A 25,846-nucleotide genomic window follows, 5' to 3' on the forward strand; every position below is an offset into this window, starting at 1 on the left:
ACCAGTGTCCCGTCCGTGAGGATCGAACGTGTGACCAGACTGAGTTTTAAAAGAAATTTTGCAGACCAGTTTGCCCTAGGCGTACGGCCGCCGTTGCTTGAAAAAGAGAGACCAGTTTATAGAGCTTGATTTGGTGCTTGAAAAACGGGGAACAGAAAATATTTAGGTTAAACGCCACAGTGCATTAACCCCAAGGTTTGCTATGGAAATTGCATTACCAGTTTGATTTTAGTGTTAAATAATTGAGGCAAGTTGTGGTACCTTGTGTTAATGTGAGTGTCATCTCCCTTGAGCGTCGAAAAGTTCGCCATGAGCTCCAGCGGTCCTGGAATTCCAAGAAGATTTTCTCCGCGACAATCTCCGGTGTGGGAAAATTACGAACGATTCAACGAGAGCGATGACGAAGACGAAATGGAAAAAGATGTTTTCGATATCCCGCCCAAGAAAGCACCACTTCGTAACCTCGCAAAATGGAGAGTACGTATACATTTCTTTCGATTTTTCCTTTCAGAGTATGAAATCTATATATAATTTGAATGTTTTTCCAGATTTTGCCCAAACACGCAGAGTTGAGTTCATCATGTTTATTTAATTTTAACCTAATCATGTTCTTTGATGTTATCACTTGTGGCCTGGGAAACTCCAGGAACTTCTATTTTTCTAATCATGTTCTTTGATGTTATCACTTGTGGCCTGGGAAACTCCAGGAACTTCTATTTTTCTAATCATGTTCTTTGATGTTATCACTTGTGGCCTGGGAAACTCCAGGAACTTCTATTTTTCTTTTTTGTTTAAATAACTTTATTGAGATACGAAATATCGGATAAGATGAAGACTCAGTTGCTCAGGTATGCCCTTACTGTTACTACTGAAAACGAGTCGACTTTTGGAACTTTGGGCGTACATGGCATCCTTATCCAAAGAAAAAATTTGATATACTTGTTCGTAGGAGACCTCCAAGTGGCGTAATTCTGGAACTTTGTAGATTTTTAGGGATAGCGTAAATAATTGAGAAACTTTGACTATAATTGATGACAGTCAAGGATCGCTCACTTGTAAAGTGCCTTGGAAAACCTGGTTGGGATTCGGGTCGCAGGAAGTGACTCGATAGCTTAATGGAAAAGGTCTAGAAATAATAATAATAAAAATGACTGTTTTGTGCATGAATAAGTGCACTTTCAATGATTTTGCAGGCTTGGATGTGACTGTGGGACTAGCTACGCAATGAGTTCAATGTTATCTGCATTTTCAAGGATATCCAAGGGTCGGATGTCACCATTTGACTCGTTACACAATGAGTTCAAGATTTTGATAGAATCCAACGTAGAATCAGTAAGAGTAATGTTATAATAGTAGGTTTTGGAGAAGTGTAATACCTAGACAATTATGCGATACTTTTAAATGAAGGTGGATTGTGATAATGGGAGATGTATATATAAATGTTTAATAACCCAACACTTTTAAATGAAGGTGGGTTGTAATAATAGGAGGATGTTTACCTATAAATGTTAAATAATTTGGTTATAGTAGTGGTATTAAGAGAATAGTAATAGTATTGACTAATTAGATTCCAGTAATATGAGGGAGTGGTATTTGTATGGACATTTAAAAAGTAATATTGTCTATTTGGATAAAGGTATTTTGATTTAAGTAAGTTTGAGTAACGGGAAGTTTTTAATGATTTTGGAGTCAATTGTGGGTAGATGTATGATTCTAAGTAAAAAAAAAAAAATTGGGAGAATAGTTATAGTTTTTGATGTTGTCAAGAATAGAAACGAATTTAAGGGGGGCATTAAGGTGATTGCTGTAGAGTTAGTAAGGGGTGTCTCTTCTAATTAGTTGAGATTATTATTGGCAAGCTTCAAGTGATTGCAATCTTAGGTTGCAAGGTCAAACATGTCTTAAGCAATTTTGCACATTGGGAAAGCATGTCTAAGTTTTGTATGACTTGGCAAAACAATTTGGCTAAGTATGGCAACAAGATAAGAGTCGTTATTGTTCATTCTAATGTATTGATAGGCTAAGGATTATTGACTATTGGCGAAGTGTAATAGATTTAATATACTTTAAGGCTAGGATTGGATCTATGCCTATTGTGAATTTTGTTGTATTGAACTTAGTTGCAAATCTAGCCAAATATAGCTTAAGACATAGATATGGGTAGACCTTGAGTGAAGATCCACAATCTAGTTGTAGTATGCACAAGTCAAGAACACCCTTTATGATTGAAGCAAGGCAATGTTGCGTGATCACAAGCGCTAAAAGTGAAAAAAAATCAAGCATGATTGTATTTCCATGGCATCCCCTCGTTTGATTTATATTTGTTGATGGAGAGGCTCAAGTTGAAGTGCTCAAAAATAAAGTTTTCATAGTTGTAAGAAGTAAAGCATGAAATGAATGGATTGTAAACATGGTCTAGATAAAGGGTCATAATGTCTTATTGATGATTAATAATATCCAAAATATCTTTAAAAACAATTTATAATACTATACCAAAACATATTTAAAAAAATCTTCTATAATACTATACCAAAAAATCTTTAGGTAATCTTCTATAATATTGAACCACAATTAGTGTGTAGACATATTTTTATTTATCATTGATAGGATGTTGTGAAACTTGTTGCAAGGTTATGAAACTCCTCAAGATCAAATTGCACATGTCAAGTGATTCATGCTTGAGTAGGTGCAGTTGAAATTTCAACATTTGTTGGACAATACCCTTAAAGTTCTTCTATAATAGAGAATTATGATAATATAGAGACTTGCACCTTTACTTTCAACACAATTTGAAACATTACTTTGGAGGATGACCTATTTATGCACTAGAGTACTTTTTGTTTTGTCTTCCTAGGATTGTAGTGTGCCTAAATAGGACAGTCAAAGTTAACTACTGATCATGACATGCTCAAGTCCGAACACTTGTGATCACCACAACTTGATCTCTAATACACCATTAATTCAATGCTAAATCTTGGTCAACATGGTGACTTGGGTTCCATATTAATTTGTGAATAAGCACACCATCTGAACAACAATTTTGACTACATGAACAAGATATTACAACTCATAATTTAGCGAACCTAGTTAGGAAATTGAAGTTGACAAATTATGTCTAGGGTCTACACTAGAGATCAATTAAGACTAACTCAATGCATGTCCTAGCCAAATTGGCTCCATGATTCGAGGGATTTAACCATCCTTGTTTACTATTCCTTGGGCTTTCAGGATCATCCCAAATAACATATTCGACAATTAAAACATGTATAAATATGAATGGTTACAAGGTGAATACTTTCTTTCCTCTACAATGATGTACACCATGACCATTATGCCATCTAATGTCAATATACTCTCTATATCTCCCTTTTTGTAACATTTTTGAAAACTATGGGCACTCGTGTCAACTAATGGATAAATTTCCTTCTCCTTGCTATAGAATTGTTCAAAAACATGTTACCCATTTCACCTCTTTTGGAATCCTAATCAATTGACAAGAAATAATTACACATCCAATGATTTTTTTTTTCATATCTCCCTTATGACTTGTTCATCTATCTCTCTCACTTGAAGGCTAAATGTTCCCCAAGAATGTGCCATGGAAATTTACACTATCATTACCTTTGTCCAAGAGGAAATGATCTAGATGTTCTAACACTCTTCAGATCAAGTGGTCTCTAGTCCATGAATTAGTTGAGTTTCCTCTTGTAGTAAGATGTATTCATGGAATGATCCATCACATCCTCCGCACATTCATCATGTGGCACAACCTCCTTCAAGTCTACAAAAATCATGATTTTGTCCTAGTAGGTAGAGTTACCCATTTCACCTAGTAGGTAGGGTTACCCTATAGAATTGTTCAAAAACATGTTACCCATTTCACCTCTTTTGGAAGCCTGATCAATTGACAAGAAATAATTACACATCCAACGATTTTTTTTTCATATATTCCTTATGACTTGTTCATCTATCTCTCCCACTTGAAGTCTAAATGTTCCCCAAGAATGTGCCATGGAAATTTACACTATCATTGCGTTTGTCCAAGAGGAAATGATCTCGATGTTCTAACACTCTTCAGATCAAGTGGTCTCTAGTCCATGAATTAGTTACCCATTTCACCTAGTAAGTAGAGTTACCCTATAGAATTGTTCAAAAACATGTTACCCATTTCACCTCTTTTGGAATCCTGATCAATTGATAAGAAATAATTACACATCCAACGAATTTTTTTTCATATCTCCCCTATGACTTGTTCATCTGTCTCTGCCACTTGAAGGCTAAATGTTCCCCAAGAATGTGCCATGGAAGTTTACACTATCATTGCCTTTGTCCAAGAGGAAATCATCTCGATGTTCTAAGACTCTTTAGATCAAGTGGTCTCTAGTCCATGAATTAGTTGAGTTTCCTCTTGTAGTAAGATGTATGCATGGAATGATCCATCACATCCTCCACACATTCATCATGTGGCACATCCTCCTTCAAGTCTAAAAAAATCATGATTTTGTCCTAGTAGGTAGGGTTGACTCATGATTCCTTTCTCACCTCCCTTATGAACCCATGGTCCAAGAATGATAGTTGACTTAATTGTATGCATCTCATAAGCATCAAGTCCCTAATAAAAACGCCTTCAACTTACCAAACTATTTCAACTTTTTTAATGATCCATTTCCTATCAATATATGTAGTAAACCTCTTATTAACATAATGGTTAGTTAGTTGTGATGTGGCAATTCTTGTTTACTTAATCTTTTGATCTTCTTTTTGTAACCAAAAAGTCAAAAATATACCATATAATAATAATTATAATCCAATTTTAATGTCACAACCAAGCTAGACAACAAATTGATGTATGAGACCCCCTTATTTATGGGACAAGGGACCCACCTACTAAAGTCTACGAAGGCTTGTATACATACTCTACTCCACTCTGGTTTTGAACCTATGACCTCTTACGAGGAAGCACATTGCTCTTAACCATTAGACCCTATAATACCATATATAACATTGGCCTATAGTATTAATTTCCAATGTTATCTTACATTTATTAAATAATAATATAATAATAAACAACATCATACTACTATAAACCTACCCATTACTTATAGTAGTGGTGGGTTGTGATAGTAGGAAGAGGTGTACATCTAAATGTTAGAAAATTGGGTTATAGTAGTGGTATTGAGATAATAGTAATGGTATTGAATAATTAGATTCTAGTAATATGAGGTAGTGGTATTTGCATGGATATTTAAGAAGAAGTATTCGCAATTTGGATAAAGGTATTTTGATTCAAGCTTGAGTGATGGAAAGTCGTGCAATGATTTTGGAGCTAGCATTAAAAAGTGGTTAAAAGAGTCAATTGTGGGTAGATGTATGAGTCTAAGAAAAAAAAAACTTGGTAGAATAGTTATAGTTCTTGGAGATGTCACCAAGAATAACAACATGTTTAAGTGGGGGAGGATGTAAGGTCTTTCACCTTAGAGCTAGTAAGGAATACCTCTTCCTATTAGTTAAGACAATCATTAGCAAGCTTCAATTGGTTGCAATGGTCGGTTGCAAGGTTGGATGGGCATGTCGTAAATAATCTTGCACATGGGAAGGCATGCCTAAGTGTTGGATGGATTGGCAAAGCAATTTGGCTAAGTACGGAAAGAATATGAGAGTCATTATTGTTCCTTCCAATGTATTGATAGGCTGAGTATTATTGAATACTGGCAAAGTGTAATAGATCCACTATATTTTAAGGATATGATTGGATGTAAATCCAATATAATTTAAGGCTAGGATTGGAATGTGTGTGTATTTTGAATTTTTTTGTATTGAAATTAATTGCAAATCTATTCAAATATAACATAAGGCATACATATCGGTAGACCCTGAGTGAAGACCCACAATCTAGTTGTAGTATGCACAAGTTGGGCACACCCTTTGTGATTGAAGAAAGGTAATATTGCATGACCACAAGCACTAAAAGTGAAAAAATTCAAGCATGAGTATAGTTCCATGACAACCCCCTCATCTGGTTTACATATGTTGATGGAAAGGTCCTTGTTGAAGTGCTCAAAAATAGAGTTTTCATGGTTGTAAGAAGTAAAGCATGGAATGAATGGAGCGTAAAGATTGTCTAGATAGAGGGTCATAGTGTCCTATTGATGATTAATACTATCCAAAATATCTTTAAAAAGCCTTCTATAATACTATACTAAAAAATCTTCTATACATATTATACCAAAAACTCTTTAGAAAATCTTCTATAATACTAAACCAAAATTTAGTGCGTAGACATTTTTTTATTTATCATTGATAGGATGTTGTGACACTTGTTGTAAGGCTGTGAAACTCCCTAAGATTGTTAGAGTCATCTCATTTCACATGTCAAGTGCTTCATGCTTGATTAGGTGCAATTGAAATTTCAACATTTGTTGGACAATACCCTTAAATGTTCTTCTTTAATAGAGAATTATGACACCATAGAGAGTTACACTTTTACTTTCAACACAATGTGGACCATTTCTTGGGAGGATTACTCTATTTATGCACTACAATACTTTTTGTTTTGTCTTCCTTCGATTATGGTGTGCCCAAATAGCATGCTCAAAGTTAACTACTCATCATGATATGCTCAAGTCCCAACACTTGTGATTACCACAAATTGATCTCTAATACGCCATTGATTCAACACTAACACTTGGTCAACATGGTGACTTGGGTTCCATATCAATGTGTAAATAAGCACACCATCTCAAGGATAATTTGGACTATATGGACAAGATATTAGAACTCATAATTTAGTGAGTCAATCTAGTCCTGAAATTGAAGTTAAAAAATTATATCCATGGTCTGCACTAGAGATTAGTTAAGACTAACTCAATGCATTCCCTAGCCAACTTGGCTCCAAGATTTGAGGGATTTAACCATCCTTGTTTACTTTTCCTTGGGTTTTTTATTAAGTGTCAGCCCATTTAACATATTTGACCACTAAAACATGTATAAATATAAATGACTACTAGGTGAATACTTCCTTTCCAATACTCTGATGCACACCATAACCATTACACCATCAAGTTTCAATGAATTCTCTCTCTCTTCCTTTTTGTAATTTTTTTAAAACTATGGAACTTGAGTCACCTAATAGATAATTTTCCTTTTCCTTACTATAGAATTATTAAAACACAAATTACCCATTTCACCTTTTTTGGAAGCTTGACCAATTGACAAGAAATAATGACACATCCAACAAAGTGGTTTTTCATATTTCCCATATGACTTGCCCATCTATCTCTCCCACCTAAAGGCTAAATGTTCCCCAAGAATACACTATGGATTTTTACACTATCATTGCCTTTGTCCAAGAGGAAATGATTTAGATGTTCTAACATTCTTCGAGGTCAAGTGGTCTCTAATCCATGAAGAAGTTGAGTTCTGTCTTGTACTAAGTTGATTAATTAGATGTATGCATGGAAAGATCCATCACATCCTCCACAGATTCATCATGTGTCACAACCTCCTTCAAGTATACAAAAATCACAATTTAGTCCTAGTAGGAACAGTTGACTCATAATTCCTTTCTCACCACCCTTATGAACCCATACTCCAGCCACAATAGTTGACTTAATTTTGCGCATCTCTGATGCAAATGGCATTCTACAAGATAGTGTGCAATCTCATGAGAATATGTTCCCTAATAAAAAAAATCCTTCAGTCTACCAAACTATTTCAACTTTGTTAATAATCCATTTCCTATCAATATATGTAGTAAACCTCTTATTTACATAATAGTTAATGTAACACCTCCTCTCGATTTTACAAGCTCCCCAAGGTAAACATGATTTGAGTGCTACTATGACATGACCCAACCTCCAAGTTCCAAAGATTGAAGTGGGGCCTACAAACTGAAAATTTTCTGACATCCCTTAAGGACTACAGACTATTCAGGAGTCAGATAACCACCCCAAGTGATAAATCCTTGAGCTGGAACCCTTTTTCATGGACTTAAACCCATAACCACACCCTTGACACATTGTGCATGTGGTGATGAGGATATAGCCGCACTCATAAGCCTGCTTCCATGTCGTTATGACCTAAATTCCCCAGTTTTGTGTTTGCGGTTCTGAGATCTGAGCCACTTTTCTAAGCCAGCCTCCATACCACTGCCCAGAATTACCTGTAACTTTCCAGAAACATAAACAAGATGCTAGCAATGCTAACCATTCAAAACTTGAACAATAATTTGACCTATCCATGCCCAAACTAGGATAGACTTTTCTTCAAACATATGGTAAATATGAAATCTATAGGTCATGAATGCATATATGATCATAGGGGTTTGAACTTCATATGAGAATAACCAAGAAGGATTAATGCCCTCTCAAGCAAGCTTCAACAACACTTATTATCCCATGCATTCATCAACCATTCATCAACTTATAAAATCATGAACAAGAGCCATAACTAGAGCACATCATAAAACTATGCATATAACCAACATTTAACCATATTAGGAACCATGTAAAATATACCATATACTCCACAAAATAACAAGTACATGTGCTCATTAATCACATAGAGAAAATAACTCATATTAAGATATACAAAAACTAACCAAGTCAGGTACTTTCACGTACCACCCGACCGTAGATTGGGTTGAACCTGATATTTCTTTCAGCCAATCACCCCCGTGCCATATTCTAAGCATGAATGTGGGATCTCATTGGATAAGCCAAGACAAAATAAAACAGGGAATATAGAGGTTGAACCACCTCCACCCTCAAGCTACCGTGATCTCACCTAAACCGGTACTGAGATCACAAAACCAAACCAAGCCTAGATGCCTCAGAATTCCTTCACCATACCTTGAGGAATTTTCCTGTCTCCACCCACCTATCGAGGGCTTCCCAGAGAAAACCATCTACACCACCAACCCTTGGGATTTTCATGAGACCATCTCACTAAGTTCCAAAACCTTCCGGCAATCCAAAGCTCAACAAAGAATGAATCCCATCACACCATGGCAATCCAAGAAATGGCAAGGCAAGGATGAAACCACTATCAAACCAGGAAAATCCCATGCCAATGACAGCAAGTGAACCAAATAAACAAATTCATGTACCATGCATTCACACCTTAGCTAGTAAATCACACATGCAACCTGTTACTTGCAAACACCTCCTACTAAAGCTCCTAATCCAACCTTATCCATGTGCTCCCTTGCTTTACCTTTGCTTTCCTTTGCTTTCCTTTGCTTGCTTGCTCTCTCCTCTCGGAGCTCTCTCTCTCTCTTTCTCAATTGACCCAAGCCAAAATTGACAAAAAATTGTAACTCTGAACAAAACATTGTGAAATGTTTCTTTGATGCCCTTTTATTATTGATGTCTTATTTTTCTTCATTTTCCTCTAATTTATCTTGCATGCATATTTGTGTTTCTTCACCTTCCTTTTCTCCTATTTTCTTTTTTTCTCATAATTAAATTCCAATTATTGTCTCTTTACTTTTGCCAATTTCCATAGCCATTATTAAACCACAAGTGATGTCCACTAAATTTTTTTTCTCAACATTCAACTTGGAATATGTGTCCCATGACCTTAGTCTTATTTTGCCTTTAATATCCCTTTTACATGAAACTTTAACCTGGGGTTGTTACAAACCCCTCCCCCTTAGGGGAACACTGTCCTCGGTGTTTGACACCTATGACCAACAAACCTCTAAAAAAACATACTATCTATGGAGCTTTATAACATAACTCGATGCAATATTTACAATGACATCCTACTGAAAGAAAAACAAGCATACCGCTTATTAGAGCTTTATAATACAACTCATTATGATATTTACAACTATATATATATAGATATATATACCAAAAACTCATTTGCTTGAATCATCAAATAATGAAGGATACAAAGTCTGCATTTGATCAACCATCTCCCGTGTAGCTTCATCGGGCCCAAAGTGCTTCCAATGCACTTTAACTTGATCTATTACTTGGTTCCAAAGCATGAGTTGATTTCTGCTGCAATATGCACTGAAGTCCTAGTTGGAACTCTCTCTATGGTTCCACCTGCAATACCGACCAATCAATCACATGATCAACATCCTACACATATATCTTAAGCAATGAAACATGGAAAACATCATGGAATTTCACTATTGGTAGCGGCGCAAGTCTGTAGGCCATTGGTCCGATCCTGTCAAGGATCTCAAAAGGCCAACAATCTCGAGGTTTTGACTTGGCACATGGACCAATCCTCAAGGAGCTCCTCTTGGGCTTGATGCGCAAGTACACATGCTCCCCAACTTGAAACTCCTTGAATTCTCTATGTTGATCTGCATAACTCTTCTGCATGTCCTATGTTGCCTTCAAATTCCTTTTGATAAACTGCATCTCCTCCTCCATGTGAGCCAACATATCCGGTCCAATCAGCACCCTATTCACTGGATCACTCTAGCTGATAGGAGTATTACAACTTTTCCCATAAAGAACCTCAAATGGACTCATCCTCAAGGATTCCTGATACCCATTATTATATGAAAACTCCACCAGTGGAAGATACTCCTCCCACTTCCTTTGTTGATGCATGACATACATCCTCAACATGTCCTCAAGAATCTTGTTAACCCTCTTTGTTTGTCCATCTATCTATGGATGATAAGTTGTATTGAAGGTTGACTTTATCCCCAAGTTTGCAAACAACTCCTTCCAAAACTTGGAAGTGAACTTGGCAACTCTGTCTGATATGATCTTCTTGGGAACACCATGCAACCTCATGATCTTCTTGATGAATATCTGAGCTACCTCACCAACTGAATTCGTAGACTTCACTGCCATGAATTGAACTACCTTACTTAAGATGTCAACCACAACCATAATGGAATCATGCTATTAAGATGTCGTTGGCTAACCTGTAATGAATTCCATGGAAATGACCTCCCATTTCCACTCTGGAATCAAAATTAGCTGTAATAACCCATTTGGGTGCTTACACTCAACTTTAACTTGGTGACAATCCAAACATTTAGCAACAAATTCAACCACCTATTTCTTCAAGTTCGGCCAATGATAGAACTTCTTAACAGTTGCAAAAGTCTTCTGATATCCCGGGTGACCTGAATATGGCTTGACATGAAACTCCCTCAAGATAAGCTTCTCGAGCTCACTGTTATCTGACACATAAATCTTGTTCCTGAATATAACTAATCCATGTGTTGTGAGGTGATACTCCTCATCCCTATCACCTTCACCCTACTACAGCAACCTATGCATCAGTTGCTGGTACCTATCATCATGTTATCCTGTTTACAAGATCTGCTCCTGCAAATTTGTCCCATAAGAGCTCACAGTTGAGAAATTATTTACCTACACTCTCCTACTTAGATCATCTGCAACCTGATTCTCCATACTCTTGATGTATATGATCTCAAAATCAAACTCACTGAAAGTAGCCAACCATCTAGCTTACCGAACATTCAAATTAGGTTGGTCAAACAAGTACCTCAACCCACTATGATCACTCATCAAAATAAACCGCCTGCCAAGAAGATAATTCCTCCACATCTTCAAGGCATGATTGATTGTTTCCAACTCAAGATCCTGAGTCACATAGTTCCACTCGTGCTCATTCAACGTCCTTGACTCATAGAATACCATTTGTCCTTCCTGCATCAAGACTCCACTAAGATATTTCTTGCAAGAATTTGTACAGACTAAAAACTCCTTATAAGAATCTGCAATCTTCAAAACTAGATCAGATGTAAGCAAATGCTTTAATTGGTCAAAACTTGTTGCACACTCCTCCATCCATTAGAACTTCTTTCCTTTTCTCTGCAAATATGTAATAGGATGGGCAGTCCTTGATAAGTTCCTGATGAACCTCCTATAATAACATGCTAGTCCCATGAATGATCTAACCTCATCCATATTCCTAGGAGTTGGCCACTCCATGATAACTTTAATCTTTTCTGGGTCCACTATTATCCCCTCCTTGGAAACAACATGTCCCAAGTAGTGAATCTAAGTCTAAAAAAACCGCACTTGTTGAGCTTGGCATATAATTGATGTTGTCTCAAAAATATCAATACTGTTGTCAGGTGCTCTGCATGATCTTCCTCATTGTTAGAATATATCAATATATTATCAATGAACAATATCAAAAACTTGTCCAAATAAGGATGCAACACATTGTTCATCAAACACATAAAGGTGGTTGGAACGTTAGTAATACCAAAAGGAACCAACACAAACTCATAATGTCCATACCTGGTATGGAATGCGGTCTTGTAGATATATTTTTCTTTGATGTGCACCTGTTGATATCATGATCTCAAATCAATCTTTGAAAACATTGTTGCTCCCTTCAATTGATCAAACAAGTCATCGATTTGTGGCAATGGGTACCTGTTCTTAATGGTCACCTTATTCAACTACTCGTAATCAATGCACAATCTGAGAGTACCATCCTTCTTCTTTACGAACAACACTTGTGCACCCCAAGGCGAAACACATGTCCTTATGTATCCTTTATCAAGCATCTCTTTAAGTTGCAACTTCAATTCCACCAACTCTGGAGTGCTCATCTTGTAAGGTGTCTTTGATGCTGGTGTTGCTCATGGTACAAAATCAATAGAGTAATCCACTTCCCTATGAGGCGGTAACTCTAAAATATCTCGCGGAAACACATCCTAAAGCTACTAAAAAACATGATATTTCTTCAAGACTTCCTCTTTCTCAACATTCTTTCCTTTGTCACCAGAAATATGCACTGCAAACAATACACATCCTTCCTACAACTGCACTTAGCTTGCATGGTTGTAACCATTCTCACTGATATAGGCTTCTTATTTCCCCGCAAGATTATATTCTCTCCATCATCATCCAGGAACTCAATAGCCTTCTCATAGTAGTCGACTTTGATCCTGTGAGTAAGAGACCAATCCATACCCATACTATATTATCCCAAAGGAAGCACATTTATATGTTCTGATGTAGGAATACCATTCAGCTCAAAGGCACAAGTTCTCACCTAATGATGAACTCTTTTCTTAGTCCCTGTAGCCAACTGCACCAACCAAGACTCTACATGCACTTCTTTATTAAAGCCACACTTATCCAACAAGTCAGGACTAACATAACTATAATAAGATCTAGGATCATTCAAAATGGAAACAACTCAATCATAGAGCTTACCTTCCATCTCAATAATGGATGCGTGATGATCTACCTGCATGTTATCCAGTGTTGCATAGATATGAGGAATTCTCTAACCAACATCCCCAACTATTTGTGCTACCTAGTCACTGTAGATCTGAGGTCTTCCACCCTGTTATAATGGACAATCCTTCTTGCGATGGTATTTGCCACAAATCCAACACTGCAACGGTTCTCCGCCACTACATTTATTTTGATGCTCTCTAGGCTGAGGTCCAAGTCCCTTCTTAGCTACATTAAACTTCTTGTAAAGAGCCACGTTTTCTTCATCACCTGCATTATGAGTTCTTCCCCTCTTTTGAGGCCATTTTCCTTTAGCCTCCTCATTCCCTTTCCAATCCCTCTTAGGCTTAGACTTGCACTTCGACTGCTCATAAAAATGCTTCAATTTCTCTATGACTTCCTCTAATGACTGAGGCTCATCATACTCAATCTTATCCTTGAATGCTAATGGTAGTCCATTGATGAACCTTTGAAACTTCATCTACTCATCCTTAAGGTAAGGCACATACCTCAACAACTCCAAAAACTTGGTCATGTACTCTTCATCTGTCATGGAACCCATCTTCAACTCATAAAACTCCTTGGCCTTTCTGACAGGTACTTATTCCTGGAGAGTCTTTTAAACTCATGCCAACTCAACTCTTCTACCTTGATGCCTTTGACATGCTTCACATATGCCCACTAGATAATTTATTTTCCTTTGAGGTTGAAGATCATTATCTTGGCCTTCATATTATTTATATAATCAGGCAATCTGAAGAACTTATTCATCTCAAGTAGTCATGCTTTTGATTCTTATGTTTTCTTCATCTCTCCATCAAAAGTAGGAGGCTTGATTTTCTTGAACTCCTCAGGAAAATATTGTTTTTCACTCCTCATATAAGGATGATGGTGGTGATGATGATGATGTCTATCTGAACCAGAACTAGAATATAATCCATAAGCACTACCTCTCATGTCAAGTGTATCCAACCATCTTCCACCTCTGAATGTATCATCTTTGTCCAACTTATATCCTGATCGAGACCTGCTACCATATGCCCCATTAGTCCTTTCCTCTTGTCCATGACCAATCCTTAGTTGTCCATGTCTTTTCAAATCTGATAGGCTATGGAGGATCACTGCATTGACTTCGGCTTGCTTTTCCTCAGCTCTAGCAAGCCTTTCTTGTGACTCAATAAACCTGTTATTGTCTACCTTACAACTTTTGATTTATGTGTTCAAACTTCTTAATATATCTACTATGTTAGGAGAATACTCATCTCCTTGTTGCTCAGTTAATCCATAAGTAGAGTCACATGAACTATAATCCACCATTATGCTCGTCATCTCTAATCTTCTTCTCCCTACAAACATGCCATGTTAGATAAACATAATAGAAACATACCTTAATGAAGTTCAAGGGAGGTTATCTCGTCTACAAAAATTAGTCCAAATTAGCACAATATATATATATATATATATATATATATATATATATACATCAACCTATCAACATCTCAACATCGTACATGACGACACAAAATTGCAATAATAACCAAATTCATGATAAATGTAACCATCCCAATGCATGCATATTAGACACATACACAATTGATATGCATGCATAACTATATACATTTACCCTGAGGTCCAGTGCTTCAACCTTGCTCTGATACCACCCTGTAATGCCTCCTCCCACATTTACTCGCTTTTACAAGCTCTCCATGGTAAACATGAGTTAAGTGCTACTATGACATGAACCGACTTCCAAGTTCCAGTGATGAAAGTGGGGCCTACGAAATAAAAAAAACTTTTTAACATCACTTAGGGACTACAAAACACTTAGGAATGAGATAACCACCCCAGGTGATCAATCCCTGAGCTAGAAACATTTTTCAATGACTTAACTACATAACCACACCCTTGACACATTGTGCATGCAGTTATGAGGCTATAACCACGTTCATAAACCTGCTTCCATGTGGTTATGACCTAAATTCCCTAGTTATGTGCTAGTGGTTATGAGATCTGAGCCACTTTTCTAGGTTAGCCTACAAACTTTTCTCCATAACTGCCTGTAACTTTCAAGTTCATAGAAAAGATGTTAACAATGCTAATCATTCATAACTTGAAAAAGAACTTGACCTAGCCATGCCTAATCTAGGATCTACATTTCGTCAAACATATGGTAAACATGAAATCTACAGGTCATCATTGCATATATGATCATAGGGTTTTGAACTTTATATGAGAATCACCAAGAAGGCTCATAGAACTATGCATATAACTAGCATATAGCCAGATTAGGAACCATGATATGCTCAACTAAATAACAAGTACATGCGATCATTAATCACATAGAGAAAATAGCTCATATTAACATATACAAAAACCAAGTCAGGGACTTCCATGTACAACCCAACCATAGATTAGGCTGAAGCAAATGTTTATTTCAGCCAATAAACTTTGTGCCATATTCTAAGCATGAATGTGGGATCTCATTGGATAAACCAAGATAAAATAAAATTGGAATTCAGAGGTTAAACCACCTCCACCCTCAAGCTACTGTGATCTCACCTAAACCGGCCTTGAGATCACAAAACCAAACCAAGATTGAATTCCTCATAATTCCTTCACCATACCTTGAGGAATTTTCCTGTCTCCACCCACCTATTGAAGGCTTCCCAGAGAAAACCATCTCCGCCCCCAACCTTGGGGATTTTCTTGAGACCACCTCACTTAGTTCCAAAACATTTCGGCAATCTAAAGCTCAACGAAGAATGAATCCCATCACACCATGGCTATCCAGGAAATGGCAAGGCAAGGATAGGCTAAAGCCATTGTCAAACCAGGAAAAACCCATGTCAATGACAACAAATTAACCAAATAAACAAATGCATCTATCATAGATTCACACCTCAGCTAGGAAATCACACATGCAACTTGTTACCTGCAACATCTTGTTGAAGTTGTTGATTCAACCTTCTCCTTGTACTCCCTTGCCTTCCTTTCTTGCCCTTTGCTTTCCCTGCTTTTCCTTTGATTTCCTTTGCTTGCTTTCTCTCTCCTCTTTGAGCTCTCTCTCTCTCTCTTTCTCAATTGATCCAAACCAAAACTGACCAAAAACTATAACTCTGATAAAAAAACTGTGAGTTGTTTCTCTGATGCCCTTTTATTATTAATGTCTCTTTTTTCTTCATTTTTCTCTAATTTCCCTTGCATGCATATTTGTGTCTCTTCACCTTCCTTTTCTCCTATTTTCTTCATTTGTCATAATTAAATGTCAATTATTTCCTCTTTGCTTTTTTCCAATTTCCATAGTCATTATTAAACCACAAGTGATGCCCACAAAAGTGTTTTCCCAACATTCAGCGTGGAATACATGTCCCATGATCTTGATCTTATTTTGCCTTTAATACCCTTTTTACATGAAACTTTAACGCGAGGTGGTTACAATTAATTAGTTGTCAAGTGGGTATGCTTATTTAATTCATCTTTTAATCTTCTCTTTTCAACCAAAAAGTTAAATGAAATACCATATAATAATAATAATAATAATAATCCAATTTTAAGATCATGACCAAGCTAGACAATAAATTGATGTATGAGACCCCTTTTTTTATGCGACAAGAGACCCGCCTCCACGCAATGATTTGATTACAAAAATCTACAAAGCCATGTATACATACTCTACCTCACTCTTGTTTTGAACCTATGACCTCTTAGGAGGAAATACATGTTCTTAACCATTAGACCCTATAATACCATGAATAACATGGACCTATAATACCAATTTCCAATGTCATCTTACATTCAATAAATAATAATAAAATAATAAACAACATCATACCACTATAAACCTCCCTATTACTAATTTTTTTAAATAACTATTTTATTTTTTATAAAATTTATCATATTCACTCTATAATTAATATAGTAAGTTAATGAAGTCAAAATCTCCATGCTTACCTATATTATTTAGTATATTAGATTTTTTCCTATTTAAAATAAAGTCATTTTTACATTAAAAATAATTATTTCAATAAAAAGAAAAAGGAAAAAGTATAACTTTATTTAAAAAATTAAATCATGGACTATCTTGTAATTTTAGGATAATTACAATTTCGTAATAATAAATCTCTTCTATTGTTTTATTGCCTTTAGAAAGCTTTTGACATTGCTCTTAGAATAAAGCTATGGAAGTGGATTGACGAGATAATGGTTCCTCTTGAGTTGAGGGTTATTGTGACAAAGTTGTACAAGAACGTTTTTATCAATCTTAGGACCACCGAGGGTTGGTCAAATGAGATTAAATTCAATATCAGATTCAAGCAAGGATGTCCCTTATTCCCTACCCTTTTTGGCATTTACACTGATAAGCAAGGAGAGTGCTCGGAAGGTGCAGGTTGTGTTCGCCACATGCTTACAGGTATGGTCATAACTTCTATCCTTTATGCTAATGGTATTGTTATTTTGGCAAGGAGCCATTATGATATTGGAAAGAAACTTAGAATCCTCCAACATTTTTGCTCCAAGATGGGTATGATTATTAATATTGATAAAACTGAAGTCAATATAATTAAATCCAAAAACATCACCTATGATACTTACGTTTATGACATCAGCTCCTTGGAGAAAGTTCCTTCATACAAATATATGGGAATTGACATCCATCATAACCTTAATTGGAATTATAGCATTGAGAAAAGGGTAAATGGAGGTTGGAAAGCTTACTATGGGCTAGAAAACAATTGTAATCTAGTAGATATATAAATTTGGGATTTAAGAAAAGCTCCTCTTTTAGAGTCTCATCACTCATGCTATTTTATATGCATGTGAGGTCTTTGTTGCAGTATACATAGAGAGTTGTGGAGGAAGATTGAACTAATCCAAAAATAGTTTATAACCTACAACCTCAAGATTAAAGAAAATACTCCCTACCTTAACATCCTAATTGAAGCAAGCCTTCCCCCCATTGAAAGCATGGTTGTGACTAGGTATCTTATGTATAAGAAAAATTCATACAACATGCACACCAAGAGGTTTCCTAAAATTGCTTATAACTCTAGCCAAAACCCCCACCTTCACTCAAGCGAGAGTGGCACAAGGATGCCTAGTCTTGGCTAGACCATTAGGGAATAAAGGAGGAGATCATTCTGCAGAATCCAGATAATATTTTTTTTATGTCAGTCAACAAGCTTTCATTATATTATCAAAGAGAAACTGAGTACAAAATTCGTCTCAACAGGCCCTTCTCTCTCATTCCGAACAAACTTTTTGAGAATAGGGCATGGAGGTAAACAGAGACACTCAGTGCCAGCCTTTATTTCCGATTGGCCTATTAGCCATACCATACATAAACAAAATTGAACATAAACCAGAGCAGGAGTCAACATATTAAGGAGGCGGGTTGGGAGGAAAGACAGGAGGAGCAACAAAGTAGCCTGCATGTTCATGCATGTGGAAGTCTATGTGTTCCACCCTTGCTTCTAGAGTGCGAAGGTGGTCGTTGGTGCATCAATGTTGTCGCCGGATGTTATCCAGGTTGTCCAAGATTTCATTCTGAACATGTTGAACATCATTGATGTAGGCTACCAATTCATTTTGATCCTCATAGCGTTGTTCCTGCATGATGTCGATATTCATTTGAATATTGTGCAGCTGGGTTGCCAGAGAGTCCAAGGTAGCTAGTGTTATTACATGGCCTGAGGAGTGGACAGGGGAGATTGCAACATCCTCCTTCATTTCCCTGCTAGTTGCATTCTCCGAGGATGAGTGGCTTCCCTCGTTCTGCCTCTGCCGCTCTTCCTGACGAAGAGTTTCTCCCCCCCGTCGAGGACGACCCCTCTATCGCGGCATGGAGGCGGACCAAGGAAAACTGAAGGCAGGTATGGCAGTAACATCATGCCCCTAGGAGCCTTAATGAAACCTTACAGGGGGCTTGCAGAAAGACTTCCCCCTCGACAAGAAACACGAATTGAATAAAAAATGCACAAGGGAAATGAGCTCATAAAACAAATTACCAAACCTGAAGATGATGTGAATGGAAATACTCTGCCAATTCTTCTGTCATTCACTAACACCACCCCAACTCGTGCCCGCATAGAATTCTCCCCTCCAAACTAGGAACGGGTTGGACACTGGGTCACGGCGAGTGCTAGCGAGAACCAACACCATGCAGACTACACCAGCATGGAAAGAGCCAACCTAGAGAAATCTCCATTGAACCTTCAGCCCAAAACAAAACCACGTGTGAGGCCAGTAGCAAATGGGACGAAGAAGACTAACAAATACATAATTATACTGAGAGACGAGAAAAAACCCCTCCTCTGTTGACAGCACAAGCTGCTCAATGGACAGACCAGAGTACCCAAGGGTAAGGCTCGAAACCTTGGCCACCTCCAACGTGTCGAGATCCCACCAGAAATCCTTGGCCAAGACTTCCCCTCATTCCGTATTATCCCATTCCTCGCAATCGTAGTTTGCTAGCTATCGTGATCTCGACGGGGTAGTCCAGAGCATAAACCCAATTCCCTCTGCAACCTCCCACTTCATCGCCTGAAACACCACACTAACCAAATTCTTGTGCCTAGCATGGAATATATCATCGCCATGAGTGAGAGAGTCACCCGCCTGTGGGCACTTAATGCCAGCCTTGCTCATTATGGCGCATTGAAGGGGCGTGTGGAGGCCAGATGGGCTCCATACATCATCCTGCTGCCATGTGTTATGCCGAGTGACCACCCCTATCGGGGAAGATAATATTAAAAATATTATTAATTCCAAATTTAAGAAGAAATTATGGGGTAATAAAGAGTTAAAGGGTAAAAGGAAACTAAGATATTATAAGGAGGTGATCAACCCCAATCTCAAAAATCAAAATTATATTTTTGTCTTAACTAGTGTTAAGAAGAAAATGAGCATTACCAAGATAATAACTAATTATTATGAGCTTTATCAATTCCCAAATGCCAGGGGACGAAAGAGTTTTTCACCTATGTGACCTTAAAAGGGTTGAAGATGAAAAGAAATTTCTCTTCGATTTTCCAACTTAAACTCCCATTCAATCTAATTTTCAAAATATTTGTCACACTACCAACCTTCTTGACCTTTTAAGTCAACAAAACTATGGTGATCTGGGAATGCTTCTCTCACTTCTTTTTTAGCATAGAAATAAAATGTTAAAAGATTCAGATTAATTATTTACCTTCTTAAAATCTAGTAAATCATATAGATCTTAGTGGAAGTTGGTCGTCATCATCATAAATAAAACAATATCAACATAATCATATATTCATATAATTATATTGTTTTAAAATTATCAAATTATATATATATATATATATATATATACACTTTATAATATATTCTCTTATTTACTTTGCTTTTGTGTTTGTGCTATAAAGTATTATAGTTAAAAAAATTATATACATGATGTATTTTAACAATATTTTGTTATTCCATAGATGGAGTCTCAACGAAGAGCTAGGTGGGTGGACGCATGTCCACCATCCCACCAAGCCATGGTAGAGGAGGACATGGCAGCGTGCCCCCTAGTGACATTAATCAACCATCCCTTCATGAATTGGTACATAATGAACGTGCATGATAGTAGATCCTCACTCGATCTTGACAACAAAGGTAGTTTAACGCAAAATGTTTTCGGTAATAGTACCATGATTATTATGGACTAAGGAGGTTCGCATGCATCATTTAACAATGTACTCGCTACGATACTTTCCATGCTAAACATTCATTTTGAGTAGAGTGGGATGATGAATGGAAAAATTGGTTTGATTTTACACAAGCGAGAGGTTAAATCCTAGTACACGTTTTATTCTTGGAATAATTCATGGCCACTCATGGCCTTAGGATCCCACACTCGATGTTTATTGTAGATAATGGGCACTGCAAAGGTTAAATTCCAACCTTCTTCTGGTCTATCTTTCTTTCTTAATTGTGTCTCACTCGAGGGAGATTTTCTCTCCTACGCCTAATTAGACTACTCGCAGGTATATTGTTTCTTTTGTTGGCATTATTAGTTTGTGTTCTTTCCTTCATGTGTTTGAGTTGATGTTTACCTACTTCCACCCGACCTTTTGGGTCCTTTACCATCTCCTCCTACATAGGTTTGTCCTATGGTTTCACTTACTCTTGGCCCCAAGTTTGCCCCTACTAGTCCCCTTCATCGACATGCTCCCCTCACCTTCCTCTTGCCCTTCCTATCTCTATTGTCTTGACCCTCGTTTGGATTTTATCTTTGCATGTAGTTATGCCAAGGAAATCAGCCTAAAATCATTGTGATATGGCTTACTACAGAGACCATGTCAACTCCATAGAACAACAGAGAGAAAAGTCCTCAACTTAGCTCTTTTGTTCCCATATGCCTCAGTTAGTGCAAGATGAAATTACAGAAGTTGAAAGAAGAATAATATTTGAAAGAGGTTGTCATAGAGATATAGAGGTTACAAATGCAATTGTTGATTGGGTTCCCAATGTGGCACATGCTCGTGGATGTTTCAACTAATATATGTACACAATAGATATCTATTGGCACCTAAAGATGTTATTGGGGAGATTCCTCCTAGATAGAAACAAATCTGGGGAGGAGATTCCCTTATGTTAGATGAACTCTAGCTCTTAGTGTATGGCTTGGATCAACATACAAAACATATCGATGCTCACTTGGGCCTTGCTCGAGACCTAGGATGCTCACTAGGGAGCAACAAGGAGCCCATTGCAGTTGAAGAATCAGACTTCCTCAAGACTATATGATGATTTCAACCCACTTATCTTTGATTTTTCTTTTTAGTTGGTTTCTTTTCAAACCACTTATCTTTAATTTTTCATTCTAGTTAGTTTCTTAGTTTTTAGTTTACGATAATTACAGTAAGAAATATGATTAAGGAGAAATATTTTGTAATTTTTATTTACATAGACCTTGTTAATTTTTAGAAGTGGCAAAAATGTATTTTTCCACTAGTATGATGTCCCTAATAAAAAGCTAAAACTAATTTCAATATGTTTTAAAAAATAAGAAATCTGTATTTAAATTATTTTTTTAAATATATCTTTCATTATATTAAAATTATTAAATTATATATTTTTCATGTATTATAATATTTTATAATAAAATTTTCTAATTATTTTTGTTTTTGTTTTATATTTAACCCATAAAGTAACATAATTAAAAAATAATTTATATGACATATTTTAATTTCTTTTGTATTTGGCCCATAAAGTAGCATAATTAAAAAAATAATTTATATATAACATATTTTAATGAATAAAGTAACATGATTAAAAAGTAATTAAAAAGATATATTTTTAATATGTAAAAACAATATATATTTTTAATTTTTAAATATATTTTTAAGATGTTATTAGGGAGAGTCTTCTTGGATAGAAACAAATCTAAGGAAGAGATTGAACTCCACTTTTTAGTATGTGGCTTGGGTTAACACATACAATATATTAAAGTTTATATGGACTTTCCTCTAGATCTAGAATGCTGACTAAGAAGAAACTCCCCCAAAACTAGATCATGGTTTAGATCCACTTTTCTTAAAATTCAAAATTTAAATTCTTAAATATATATATATATATATATATATATATATATATATTATTAAATTTGAGTTTTTTTAATGAATAAAAATTATAATAAACTTAAATGAAAATAATATAAATATGTGAAATTTTCTTATAAATAGTAAAGGGATTCTTGTAATAGTATATTCAATTATGTTTAATAAATTCCTATTAAGGAGTTTTTAAATAATAACCAATTAACCTTAATAAATATTAATAATAATAATTTAAGATTGTGGTTAAATTAAATATAAAATTAGTGTATAAATATTTTTGGTTTCAGTGGTTTGACTACTAAAATTTAAAATTTATTTATATACTTTTATTTTATTTTTTAATTCTAAATTAAAAAATATATATATTTCTTTAAAAAAAAATATTTTTTTATAATAAATATATAACATATTCAGATTTTTATCATATTTGGACTCTGCCTAAGTATTACCCAAAACTATCCTTCCATTTAAGGAAATAAGTTAATGCCCAAAATAGGTTAATACCCAAGGAAGGAAGGCATGGCTAGAAGTGAAAGCGATCTTAAGAACCACGAACAGGTAATTCAAAGTGGCCTAATTTTCTTTGAATAACAATCATGAATCAACTTACATCCACCATAAATTATAATAAATTTTGCAGTAATTTAAAAAAATATATATTCATGTTTTTACTCTGATCTAAAACTAATTTAGATGGGTGTAAAAATTTATCTCTGTTTTTGAGACCTATTACTTAAAGAAAAGCCCTGCATTGGCAAACCCCGGTTCTGAGACCTATTACTGAAAGAAAAGAATTGCATTGGCAATGAATGATGGGTACGACCATAATGTATAGCGCTTAAGGAAGGTGATTATGACAACGCAATGAGCATGAATGCCAGATATAGATGTTCATCCAAATTGCGATGGATGGACAAATATGACACCTTGACAAAACCCACAACCATCTTCCCGGAACCTTCTTAAAGTCATTCTTTCCGTAAAATCCGATAGGAATAGAAGTGAAAGTGGGCAGAAGTTTCGCAGAAACAGCCCGCTCATTCCAATGGTGATAGATGTGAAAGTGGGCAGAAGTTTCGGAGAAACAGCCCGCTCATTCTAATATCCATTCAAGAGGTCAGCGAATCGTCCAACGTCAAACTGTCTGAGGATATGTTTCACCGAACGCTCCTGGAAGAGAAGGCGCAAAGGGTTTCGTCCGTGAGCATCGAAAGTGTGACAGGTATCTGTGCGAAAGATGCTGCGCTTCTGAGCTTTAGAGGAAACTTGGGAAACGAAGTTGCGTGTGGCGTGCGGTCGCCGTTTCTTGCTCAGCTTTTATTGTTTGATTTCGTGCAGAGAAGAGGGGAATGGAAATTTTTTTGCTTAAACGATACAGCGCAGAGCTTGGATACGAAAATTGAAATACCAGTTTGATTTTAGCCTTAAATACTCTAAGGCTAAGGCAAGTAGTTTGTCATCTCCCTTGCGCCTGAAAAGGGTCACCATGAGCTCCGGCGGGACTGAAAATCCGTGGGAGAATTGCGAGCGGTTCAACGAGAGCGATGACGAAGCCGAAATGCAGAACGATGTTTTCAATATCCCGCCCAAGAAAGCACCACTGGATAACCTCAAAAAATGGAGAGTACGTATACATTTCTTTCAAAATTTGAATGTTTTTACAGCTTCTGCCATAACTGTGAACTTTTTTTTGCCTGAAATTTGAGATTAGTTTTATTTGAAGTGTGGGTGTACTCTGCTAAATTTGGCTGGAGTTTACAATAAGATCTAAACACAGGCAGAATTTAGTTTAGAAATGTTTATTCTTTCCGCCGAACGCACTTATCAGTCACTTAGCACGGGATGCGTTTAGTCGACTAGTGTCTAAAATGTCCTTTTTTTTAATGTTTTTTATACGAAATATGCGTCGACTAAGTTGACTACCTGCGAAGACTTGGGGAGGGTGGTCCACAATTTTTGGATTATTCCAAAAATTCATTGAAAACTTTGTCTCTTTAAATTGGTCAAAGTGTTCTGATGTGTATGTCATTGTCTGGTCGCTTTCATGTCTAGTCATATCATTGTGAAAGGTATTTTAATGTATTTAATTCCAACTCTTCTTTTGGGTTTAAAAAGTTATTATCCCCCATCCGGTAGGATAACGCATTGGTTACATGGACTGATCTGAATTAGTTTAGTCAAATCTATGAAAGATGTTTTGATTTAATAAAGTTTAATTATATATTGTACGAAAATTTCATTATTTAAAATTTGTTTTATTTCAAAGATGTGAGAGTTTCATTATTTAAAAGTTATTTTATTTTAAAGTGGTCGGAGTTTATGATTTGAAATGAATTATTTTATTTTAAAGATGTTGGAATTTCACGATTGATATGACATTATTTATGAAAGTAATGAACCTATCAATATTTATAGTTAACATTTGGAAATTTAAAGTCATTCCATATAATTGTTAAATACACCTAGGTATAGGTATTAAGTCCTCTTCCCATAATAATTGTAATCCGAGGTGATCTTTAAGTGATACAATTGTGAAATTTTGATTACAATTTCATTATATAATTGATATCCATATGTAAGAGAGAAACTTTGATCATGCTCCGAGGTAGGAGACCTTTATGTAGCAATATTTTTCATGTTCACTTGAAGTACTGAAACCATGTATAATAATGGAACATTAAACATACAAATGCCATCTTTATCTAGTGGGTGAACTTTGACCATGTTGACTTGTATGAGATCTCTAGATGGTAGTATGTTCATCCAAAAAGAGTCACGATAGTTGTTAGATAGGATAGTGAAATTTTGAACGCTTATATCAATATCTTGCCACTAATTAAGCATTAACATAGAACATGAAATTTCAAAATTATAGTGTCACATGGTGTAAGAAGTTAAAACATAGATGTTCAAAACATTAAAATGTCATCTTACCATCTTGTACATTTTGAATGTGCCTAATGGTTAAGAATACATGTTTCTTTCTAGGAAACCATATGTTCAAATTTGGAGGTCGGTAGATTATATACATCTCTATACATTAAGCAATCAAATTGACCCATGGAGCGAGTTCCT

General features: G+C 35.9%; 1 protein-coding gene across 2 annotated transcripts in view; it reads left to right on the forward strand.

Moving 5' to 3' along the window:
• Positions 1-294: 294 nt before the first annotated feature.
• Positions 295-25,846, forward strand: part of LOC149241464 (calcium-transporting ATPase 5, plasma membrane-type-like) — a 314,590-nt gene continuing 289,038 nt past the window's right edge. The window contains exon 1 of one of the 2 annotated variants that reach the window (XM_089373982.1): positions 295-477. In XM_089373982.1, the coding sequence (XP_089230108.1) occupies positions 310-477 (168 nt within the window). In that variant the 5' untranslated portion in view covers positions 295-309. Of the gene's footprint in view, positions 478-23,981; positions 24,396-25,846 lie in introns of those variants that run through there. The other variant, XM_089373983.1, reaches the window with a different exon arrangement.

The sequence above is a fragment of the Pinus tabuliformis genome, chromosome 8 (genome assembly GCF_031772625.1).
Source record: "Pinus tabuliformis cultivar Carrire ecotype Pingquan chromosome 8, CPIR1, whole genome shotgun sequence".
NCBI classification, from domain to species: Eukaryota; Viridiplantae; Streptophyta; class Pinopsida; order Pinales; family Pinaceae; genus Pinus; species Pinus tabuliformis.